The sequence below is a fragment of the Pelodiscus sinensis genome, chromosome 3 (assembly GCF_049634645.1).
Source record: "Pelodiscus sinensis isolate JC-2024 chromosome 3, ASM4963464v1, whole genome shotgun sequence".
Taxonomy (NCBI): domain Eukaryota; kingdom Metazoa; phylum Chordata; order Testudines; family Trionychidae; genus Pelodiscus; species Pelodiscus sinensis.
Window position 1 is genome coordinate 100,766,231 of NC_134713.1, and position 10,323 is coordinate 100,776,553.

Sequence of the window (10,323 nt, forward strand, 5' to 3'; positions counted from 1 at the left end):
GTTTCTGCTATATTTCACAAGCCTATTTAAAATTGCTATTATAAATGTTATCATTTAAATCATATTACAAGCCATCAATCCTGCTCAAGGTGAAGTTATGTAATGTGGAAATATATTTAATATATGTGTAACTATTCTTTTTACATTAAAAAACCACCAAATTTTCTCTGCAGCCTCCCAGTATTGCCTTGAGTACCATCCAAACATAATTTCTGTTCAGCACAGGTCTCCATTTAGCTTCTATGATGATGTAACTGGCTCTGTGGATGTGGGAAAGTCAGTGGATATGGTCTCCCACAATATTCTTGCCAGCAAGTTAAGGGAATGTGGATTGGATAAATGAACAGTAAGATGGATAGAAAGATGGCTAGAAGGCCGGGCCCAGCAGGTAATGATCAACAGCTCGATGTCAGGATGGCGGTCGGTTTCTAGTGGAGTGCCCCAAGGTTTGGTTCTAGGACCAGTTTTGTTCAATATCTTTATTAATGACCTGGATAAGGGGATGGATTGCACCCTCAGCAAGTTTGCAGATGACACTAAGCTAGGGGGAGAGGTAGATATGCTTGAGGGCAGAGATAGGGTCCAGAGTGACTTAGACAAACTGGAGGATTGGGCCACAAGAAATCTGATGAGGTTCAACAAGAACAAGTGCAGAGTCCTTCACTTGGGACGGAAGAATACCAAGCACTGTTACAGGCTGGGGACCAACCAGCTAAGTACAGTAAACTTTCGATAATCCGGCACCTTTAGGATCCAGAGGGTGCCGGATTATCAAATATTCCGGACTATTAGAAGGGGGGAGCTATGAGGGGTCTGGGGTGGGTGGGGGAAATGCTACCCCAGATCCCCTCATAGCCCTCCCTTCTGATAGTCCGGCTCTGCCCCAGGAGTCCCCGATTCAGCCGCTGCTGGTCAGTTTCAGCAGCGGCTGAATAGGGGACGCCTGCAGCAGAGCAGCTGGGGTGCTGCTGGGTTGGTCCGGTAGCGCCGACCCTTAATACCATTAACTCACAAACATCCCACTCTCCCTACCTCTAATATCATCAATTCACAGACACTTACCTTCCTTCCTTCCCCTCCCCCTCCCCTCGCATCTCCCTCCTGTTCTGAAATGTGATTTGTCCTTTTCATATGTGTTCATTTTTTTAATTGTATCCTTTGGTATATATGGTTGTGACTATTTTCTTCCACTATTTGATCTGAGGAAGTGGGTCTGGCCCACGAAAGCTCATCATCTAATAAACCATCTTGTTAGTCTTTAAAGTGCTACATTGTCCTGCATTTTGCAATGGCATTTTAGGTTGCATTAAGAGGAACATTGCCAGCAGATCCAGAGATGTCATTATTCCCCTTTATTCGGCTCTGGTGAGGCAACATTTGGAGTATTGTGTCCAGTTCCGGGCCCCCCACTACAAAAAGGGTGTGGATGCATTGGAGAGGGTCCAGCGGAGGGCAACCAAAATGATTAGGGGGTTGGAGCATATGACCTATGAGGAGAGGCTGAGGGAGTTGGGTCTGTTTAGTCTGCATAAGTGAAGAGTGAGGGGGGATTTGATAGCAGCCTTCAACTTCCTGAAGGGAGATTCCAAAGAGGATGGAGAGAGGTGGTTCTCAGTAGTGACAGATGGCAGAACAAGGAGCAATGGTCTTAAGTTGTGGTGGGAGAGGTCCAGGTTGGATATTAGGAAAAACTATTTCACTAGGAGGGTAGTGAAGCACTGGAATGGGTTACCTAGGGAAGTAGTGGAGTCTCCATCCCTAGAGGTGTTTAAGTCTGGGCTTGACAAAGCCCTGGCCGGGTTGATTTAGTTGGGATTGGTCCTGCCTAGAGCAGGGGGCTGGACTTGCTGACCTTCTGAGGTCTCTTCCAGCTCTATGGTTCTATGATTCTATTTCCCATCTGATAAAAAAAAAGTCTGACCTGATCTGAATGAGAAAAGGGAGCTGCACATTTTACAGATTATTTGAACGTGCTAAACAGATCAGTGAAGCAACAACGTTACCAGTATTTACGTGATTATAACAAGGGACTGGAAACAAATATTTGACCAGAGATGTTTCATAAATGGCCAGGCAGCCTGCAAGAGGGGGAGATGCAACAGGTTGTGTAAAGAGTCGCCCAGTTCCGAGATACTTTAGTTCACTGTGAGCGGCTCAAAGTGGTCTCCATTTCAGCAGTGGAATTTGGAATTTGGGGGCAGAAATTGCCAGCATCCAGGGAGAGCCAGCTTTCCCCCTTTGCCCTGCTAGAGCAATTTGAATGTGAGTGCGCAGTAGCCCCCGATGAGAGATGGGAGCGGGGCAGGGAGGAGCGACGTGTTGGGCTGTGGATGATTATTGGAGCGCTGACAACAGATGCCTCTCTCTCCCTCCCTGGTGAGCGCGCGCAGGGCGGGTGAGGCATTGCTGGCCTGACAGCATCTTGCTTCCAGGATGGTCCCTGCTCCTCTCCCTGGACCGACCCAACTGGCTGCAGCGGAGAAGCAGGACCTGACAGCAGCTCCTCCTGACTTGAGCGCCAAGTGAATGGGGCGCCCCAACAACACAACGCCGGGGCTGCGGCTGGTGCGTACTATTACTGTCCCATTGCGGTTGCTCCCTCTGTTGTGGCTACTCTCTGCGGGGTTCAGGTCTGCAGTAAAGGAGACTGGAAAGTTGGTCTCTGTTGGAGATTCACGGGGCTTTCCCTTCCTTCTCAGTATTTACCTAGGGACACTGATAAAAGCATGGCTCTGCCTCCTCTGGCTGCAGGGCAGCCGGAGACTACTTCTTGGGCTGCTTTTCCTGGCACTTATTTGAAATCTCTGGATGGGTCAGGCTGGAGAGGAACTATAGAGAGGGAAAAGGTGTAATAATGAAATATTCAGGGGGAGGAGGGTGGTGTTAGCAAATGGGCAGGATCTTATTACTGGCTATCGGGAGGACCAGGGGAGCTCCTGTTTGTGAGCCAGCAGAAAGGCGTTGGGAGAACGCAGATGTAAGAAATAACCTCACAAAGAATGCCTTGCCCTTCCCAGGATTTCACTTACGAGAGCGTCTCTTCCAGCTGCGGATCGCTAGGCAGATTCCTGGCGTGAGATGCCTCAAGGTTTCTTAAGGTTTCACTGATTTCTTTTGTGACAATGGCGTGAGCACAGAAAATAAGTCTCTCCCGGGAATACACCCCGATTGAAACCACTCAGGGGCACTTTTTTGTGTTACTTTATACTTCTCAAGTACCACAGTGGCGTTGGGAGCTCATTACCACTTGCACGTCCCCGTTGCTATTGTGTGAATGTGTTGTGGTATTGGATGGTTCTGCTGACTGCGTTCATTGGGGATTATTAAGCAGACCACATGTACCCTGCTTTTGTTTGGGCTCTTTTTTTCCCCAGTCCTGAAAGAGTAAGGTTGATTGGGGCCCCAGAAAAAAAAAAGTGAAATGTGCAATGACAAGTGTTTTGTACAGCAAGGGTCATGAGAGAGCAATAGCATCCGACTGAGTCTGATGACAGCAAATTGGCAATGAGGGACATGAATTACTCTACAATTGCACTAGGATAACATCTTCCAAGACATGTCTTTAAATTATATCAAGAACTTCTATGAAGGATGTGTGAGTATGAAGTGAATGATGAAAGGACAAGTACTGGGAAAATAAATAATGTGCTTTCTTTACTATGACAAATATATATGGGTGAAGATGAAAATTCTGATAGTCAAATATGGAGGAACAGAACAGCATGCTCTGTAAAGGCAGACTTAAAACTGCATGATCTGTGCTTTCTTACTAGAAAATAAAGGTGTAGCACTGCTACTCAATATAATAGTTCAAACAGGTAACATTGCTTAGCCTTGCTCATAGCAATGCCACTTTTGAGAGATCTAAATGATTAACTTTTCACACTAAATATTAAATAATCTTAGTTTAATTAAATAGAACAATAAAAACTAATTATCTCTTTATTGAAAGATACCTTTTCCATCTGCCTTGCATGTCTGTAGTTGTAGAATACTGAGTTTTATGCATGTAACTAATATGTAAAAACCACTACTGACATCAGAAAACTGTAGTTGTTAAAAAGAGTAACTGACAGATGCAATATAAATGAGAGTGTACTAGAAACTGTAAGTACAATCAATCCCTAACAGAAACTTTGGTTATATTTCAAGTCAATATTTGGTTTAATGCACACAACACCTTTCATATAATAGTTATTTTAAAAGGTAGGGAAAGGAGTGAGAAGGATGTTTTTGAACCTGAAATAAATTTTCTAGGTAACCTGAATCTGGAAGAATAACTTGTTCATCTTTGCCTTTGTCTTTCCTACTGCATAATCCTGCAACTGTTACAGCTCAGGCCTCCAACAGTGATTGGCCAATTCCATACCCTTTTCTTTGGCTCAGTTCGAATGTTTTTCCTTGGAGTTTTGGGCTTTGCAGTTTATGGAAATGAGGCCTTGCACTTCAGCTGTGAGCCAGACAAGAGGGAAGTTAATCTCTTCTGTTACAACCAGTTCAGACCCATAACTCCACAGGTAAATTTTCTTTTTAATTGAAACAACCAATTATTTAGAAAAAAATTATCATCAATATTATTTAGATAAATGGTTCAGAAAGTAAATTGATTTTCCCATTTCACACAAAGAGTAGTAATTAAATAGAATATGGTGGTACTTCAGCCAGTGTTTTTCAACTGGTTGGTGGGCTAGGGCTGGTCCCTGAGGCTACGTCTACACTGCAATGCTATTTTGGGATACTGGAGGAATCTCAAAATAGCTATTCTGCATCTTTTAAGTGCGCCTGTTATTTCAAAATATAACAGGCTCACTATTCCGATATCCCTGTAAACCTCATTCCACAAGGAGTAAGGGATGTTTTGGAAAAGCAGTTTATTTCTAAATAAGTGCTGAGCAGACAGTGCCAAATTTTGAAATAAGCTATTAAAAATTGACTTGAAATAAGCTATACAATATGCGTAGCTCAAATTACATTGCTTGTTTTGAGCTGTGGGTGCAGTGTAGACGCACCCTGAGATTTCCCTGACACAGGTTAGAAAGGTAAAAAAAACGGTCCCTGCTATCAGAAAGATTGAGAAATACTAGTTTATACATCAGTGTAACATAATCTTCTCTAATAAACTTCCATTTATGAAAAAGTAAGGGACTAATCGTTTAACATTTATTCACATGATCCATCCTACTCTTGCAAGTAGTCAAACTGATTTCAACTCAGGAGACTAAAGGTTGCAGATCAACACATAAATGCACTATAATTAACGTTCTCTAACGTGGAAATATTTGTGGACAATAAAGGCCATATTCTGTTTTACTCCTTCATCTTTCAAGTCATCCTTGTTCACCTTGCGCTGTGACAAACAAGAAAGTTGGCCTAGTAGACAGGGATATTGGCTTGGTACTCAGAAGGCCTCTGTTCAATTCCTAGTTCAGCTACAGACTTTCTGTGAGGGAAATTGTAGCAAGTCCCCTAAACTGTCTTAGTGCCTCCACCTGTAAAAGAAAATAGAGATAATATTTAACTTACTCATTAAATGTAATTTATGAGGATAAAATCCATCAGTGAATGTGAGGCATTCAGGCTGAGATCTTACATCCAGCGTTACACTGAACTCAGTGGAATTTAGAATCTCTAGCACCTTTAAACGTTCGGGCTTCTTACTTTGGTCATGTAAGTGCCTGTAGCTAGACAAATAAGGAATATTCATGTGAATTAGGGTAATACAGGACCAGGATTTATTGACTGCAACCTACTTTATTCATACCGGTCTTCAATTTAAAGAACGTTTACATGTAAATGAAATGTAAAATAGCAAGAAGTAGTACTGGTGATTATTCTTATATTAAATGACCTTTTAATTGTTTTTAATGTATACCATACACATAAAACTTCTCACAAGAAATTTGGGTGTGAACCTGTTTTAGCAGGCACAGTGCAGTTGTATGTGATCTGACAGCGAAGTTTCTGCTCCACTATAGGTATTCTGGGCATTACAGCTAGTGACAGTTCTGATACCTGGAGCAGTGTTTCATCTTTATGCTGCATGTAGAAACATCGAACAGGAAGATATTCTCCAAAAGCCCACCTATACTGTTTTTTATATCCTCTCTGTTCTGTTAAGGATTGTCCTTGAAGTTGTGGCTTTTTGGCTTCAGAGTCATCTCTTTGGCTTTCAAGTGAATCCACTCTACCGGTGTGATGCAGGAGCCCTCGACAAAAAGTTTAATATCACCAGATGCATGGTGCCAGAACATTTCGAAAAGACAATTTTCCTCATTGCTATGTATACTTTCACTGTGATTACAGTAATTTTGTGTGTTGCTGAGATTTTTGAGATACTATGTAGGAGGCTCGGTTTTTTAAATAACCAGTGACACTGTTGTCATATTGAACTACTATTTATGTGTCATCTGTTTTCACTGTTGTGTGTGGTGGATTTTTTTTTTATGTACAATAGGTATCTCAGTTTGAAACAAGACCACTTCTTGTTCACCTCTACAGTTTTGTACAGGAACTTCCCTTCCATAAGCTTTTTGAATATTACTGTTGTCAAATACATAAGTAAGGGTCAGCTCCAAAAGGCATTACTTATATAGAATAATCCTTACTTACATAGTGATAGAAATGTAGCCGTGTTAGTCTGGGGTAGCTGAAGCAAAATGCAGGACAATGTAGCACTTTAAAGACTAACAAGATGGTTTATTAGATGATGAGCTTTCGTGGGCCAAACCCACTTCCTCAGATCAAATAGTGGAAGAAAATAGTCACAACAATATACACCAAAGGATACAATTAAAAAAAATGAACACATATGAAAAGGACAAATCACATTTCAGAACAGGAGGGGGATGCAGGGAGGGGGGAAGGAAGGAAGGTAAGTGTCTGTGAATTGATGATATTAGAGGTGGGGAGAGTGGGATGTCTGTGAGCTAATGGTATTAGAGGTGATAATTGGGGAAGCTATCTTGGTAATGGGTAAGATAGCAGATGTACATTGGACAAACATCTCAGACACTTCGGCAAAGGATTAATGCCCACAAAACAGATATCAGACAAGATCACAAAGAAAAAACAGTTTCTTGCCATTTTAACCAGAAAGGACACTCTCTCAATGACTTAACCACCTGCATTCTGCTACAAAGACCTTTTACATCTGCACTTGAAAGGGAATCCTCTGAACTGTCATTCATGTTAAAATTCGACACTCTCCGAGAAGGAATGAATAAATACTCAAACTATCTTACCCATTACCAAGATAGCTTCCCCAATTATCACCTCTAATACCATTAGCTCACAGACATCCCACTCTCCCCACCTCTAATATCATCAATTCACAGACACTTACCTTCCTTCCTCCCTTCCCCCCCCCCCCTGCATCCGCCTCCTGTTCTGAAATGTGATTTGTCCTTTTCATAGGTGTTCATTTTTTTAATTGTATCCTTTGGTATATATGGTTGTGACTATTTTCTTCCACTATTTGATCTGAGGAAGTGGGTCTGGCCCACGAAAGCTCATCATCTAATAAACCATCTTGTTAGTCTTTAAAGTCCTACATTGTCCTGCATTTTGCTTCACCTTACTTACATGTGAGTGATTGCCACTTCAATGCCATTTAAAGCAATGTGGTGGTTAGGGCAGGGGGTGAAGTTTATTTTACTTACCTCTTGTTGGAACTTGCTACTTAACTGCATACATGTGTTTGGAAGAAGTTTATAAGTAAATTGAGTGATTATTAATCTGCAGGGGAAAGCCATTCCAAATTATTTAAATGAGCTCATGATTAACCTCTGGTTCAGTGAATTTTAATGCTCATGAAGTAAGATGTAATGCTTAGGCCTGATATGGTACAAGCAAATGCTCTAAATGTTCACACGTAGCTCTAGTGTTGCAACTTGATTCCTGAACAACAATATTCCTGGTCTTCACTAAGACTCCTGGTTAGTCCTATGATTTTATTATAAACCGATGTTCAAACCTACTATGCAACAGCCAAATCTATTTTATTTGTACCCAATGATAGATGTAAATTCCACTTTTAAAACAAATGCTAGCTTGTGCTTCCTTGAATCCTCCAGTCTGCTCTCCTTTATATGTAAGATAAAACTTAGCCCCTCTTCCTCTTCTTTGTAATGAGTCAGAGCTTATATTTATGGTTCATAATTACTTATGAAGTAAAAGAGTATGGATCCCAAACTTGCCTCAGATTGTAGCATTTAACAATTCATACATATTCATTATATTGTGTGGCAAAGAATAGGCTATTTGAGTTAACTTTTGAAAAAGAAAATTCAAAAGAGCTGTCAAGATGACACTACTGCTTTTGAGGCCCGTTGTGCATTGATTTCAACAAGAGTTTTGCCTTAGAATGGCCTGAAGGACTGGGCCTTGTAAATGTATTTATTTATTTATCCATACTGTTCCTGCTCCCCATTGCACAATATATTACTGTTAAATAAAAATAATCATAAAATTTCCATGCATTAAAAATATTCCCTGAATTAATATCTTAGACTTTTAGAGAAAATATACCATATGTTCTCTTACACTCCAGTTTCCATCTTGTAATTAATGGAAAGTTTAACGTGAAAATTAATTTTGTTCTTTGGAGACTGCATGGAAAGAAAGGAGGCGTTTTCCTTTTAAAATGTTTTCAGTTAGGGCACGTGTACACAGCAGGGCTAAAGCCAAAATAAGCTACGCAACTTGAGCTACATCAATTGGGTAGCTTAAGTTGAAATAGCTTATTTTGGCTTTTGGCACGGTCTACATAGCAAGAAGTCCAAAAAAGAGCCCTCTTCCTCCGACTTCCCATACTCCTTGTAAAATGAGGGTTACAGGAGTCAGAGGAAGAAGTCCTCCAGCTCAACATTATTTTGACAATATGTCAAAATAATTGCTTGTAATGTAGATCCGGGTTATGTTATTTCAGAATAAAATCAGTTATTCTGAAATAACACTGCTGTGTAGACATACCTTCTGGCTACGTCTACACTGGCATGAATTTCCGAAAATGCTTTTAATGGAAAAGTTTTCAGTTAAAAGCATTTTTGGAAAAGCGCGTCTAGATTGGAAGGATGCTTTTCTGCAAAAGCACTTTTTGCGGAAAAGCGTCCGTGGCCAATCTAGACGCGATTTTCCGCAAAAAAGCCCTAATCGCCTTTTTCACGATCGGGGCTTTTTTGTGGAAAACAGTACTATGCTGTCTACACTGGTCCTTTTGTGCAAAAGTCCTTCGGAAAAAGACTTTTGCCCGAACGGGAGCAGCATAGTTTTTCCGGAAAAGCACTGATGATTTTACATGAGATCGTCAGTGCTTTTCCAGAAATTCAAGAGGCCAGTGTAGACAGCTGGCAAGTTTTTCCGCAAAAGCAGATGATTTTGCGGAAAAACATGCCAGTCTAGACACAGCCTCTGAGTGCTAATAATCGCCTTTTTTTCTTTGTTGGAGGTTTTTTGCCACTGAGTTCTGATTTATAAAAGGAAAGCTATCTTATTTCAGTGTGTGCCCGCTTTTGATAACTTCTCAAGAAAACAAGAGACTTTCTGACACATTCTCTTGAATTAAACTGCCCTTAAGTTCTGGTCCAGTACCCACTGAAGCCAATGGGAGACATCAGTTGGCACTGGGTGAGGCTCATAGGATAGAGAGTAAGCTGAGGGGGGAAAGCTTAAGTTATTTATGAAATTTAATTAATCTAAGGCCATGTTTACACTACGTGAAAGATTGACGCTGCCACAGTTGATCTGGGGTTCGATTTAGCGGGTTTAGTAAAGAACCATTAAATATAACTCAGGGGGTGCCCTTGTCAGTGCCGGCATTCCTGCTCCTCACAAGGAGCAAGGGAAGCCAAAGGGAGTGTTTGCTCTCATTGGCCTCCTGCTTTGTGGACAGCATGGAAACGTGATTTAAGATACATCAGTCCCAGCTACTTAATTAACATAGCTGGAGTTGCACATCTTAAGTCGACCTTCCACTCTAGTATAGACCAGGCCCAAAAGTTAACAAATAAGAGCAGAGAAAAAGTTGCTGTAAAACATACAGTCTTAAGGATCTTTCAAAGTTAATGTACCTTTGAAAATTCTGGAGAATCATAGTACATTTTTTATGCTGAGGCCAAATCCTGTTCATTTCATTCATGTTTGTCCCAACAGGTCCAGTTTTGCAGATCTTGTTGTAATTGTGATCCATACAGGTAGTCCTGTTGACTTTAAGTCAACTACATGGTCACTGTTGGGATTCACTTCCATCCAAACTATGTACAGGTTACCTAGTTCTTTATTTTTATAAGATGGATAATAATGAGATCCTAAATTATAACCTTTTTT

The 10,323-nt window shown here is 41.0% G+C and overlaps 1 protein-coding gene across 1 annotated transcript; it reads left to right on the forward strand.

Moving 5' to 3' along the window:
- The first annotated feature begins 2,390 nt into the window (after window positions 1-2,390).
- On the forward strand, window positions 2,391-6,819 carry GJE1 (gap junction protein epsilon 1). Its single transcript, XM_014580361.3, has 3 exons — window positions 2,391-2,565; window positions 4,335-4,517; window positions 5,976-6,819. The coding sequence occupies exons 1-3, from the start codon at window positions 2,527-2,529 to the stop codon at window positions 6,369-6,371; spliced, it is 618 nt and encodes a 205-aa protein (XP_014435847.1). The 5' UTR covers window positions 2,391-2,526; the 3' UTR covers window positions 6,372-6,819.
- The last annotated feature ends 3,504 nt before the right edge of the window (window positions 6,820-10,323 follow it).

Bases quoted from the DNA above. Each gene is read 5' to 3' on its own strand.
- GJE1 (XM_014580361.3), top strand. From the start codon at position 2,527: ATGGGGCGCCCCAACAACACAACGCCGGGGCTGCGGCTG. The intron at 2,566-4,334 runs GTGCGTACTATT...CAACTGTTACAG, and splicing joins CAACGCCGGGGCTGCGGCTG to CTCAGGCCTCCAACAGTGAT. The intron at 4,518-5,975 runs GTAAATTTTCTT...GCTCCACTATAG, and splicing joins TCAGACCCATAACTCCACAG to GTATTCTGGGCATTACAGCT.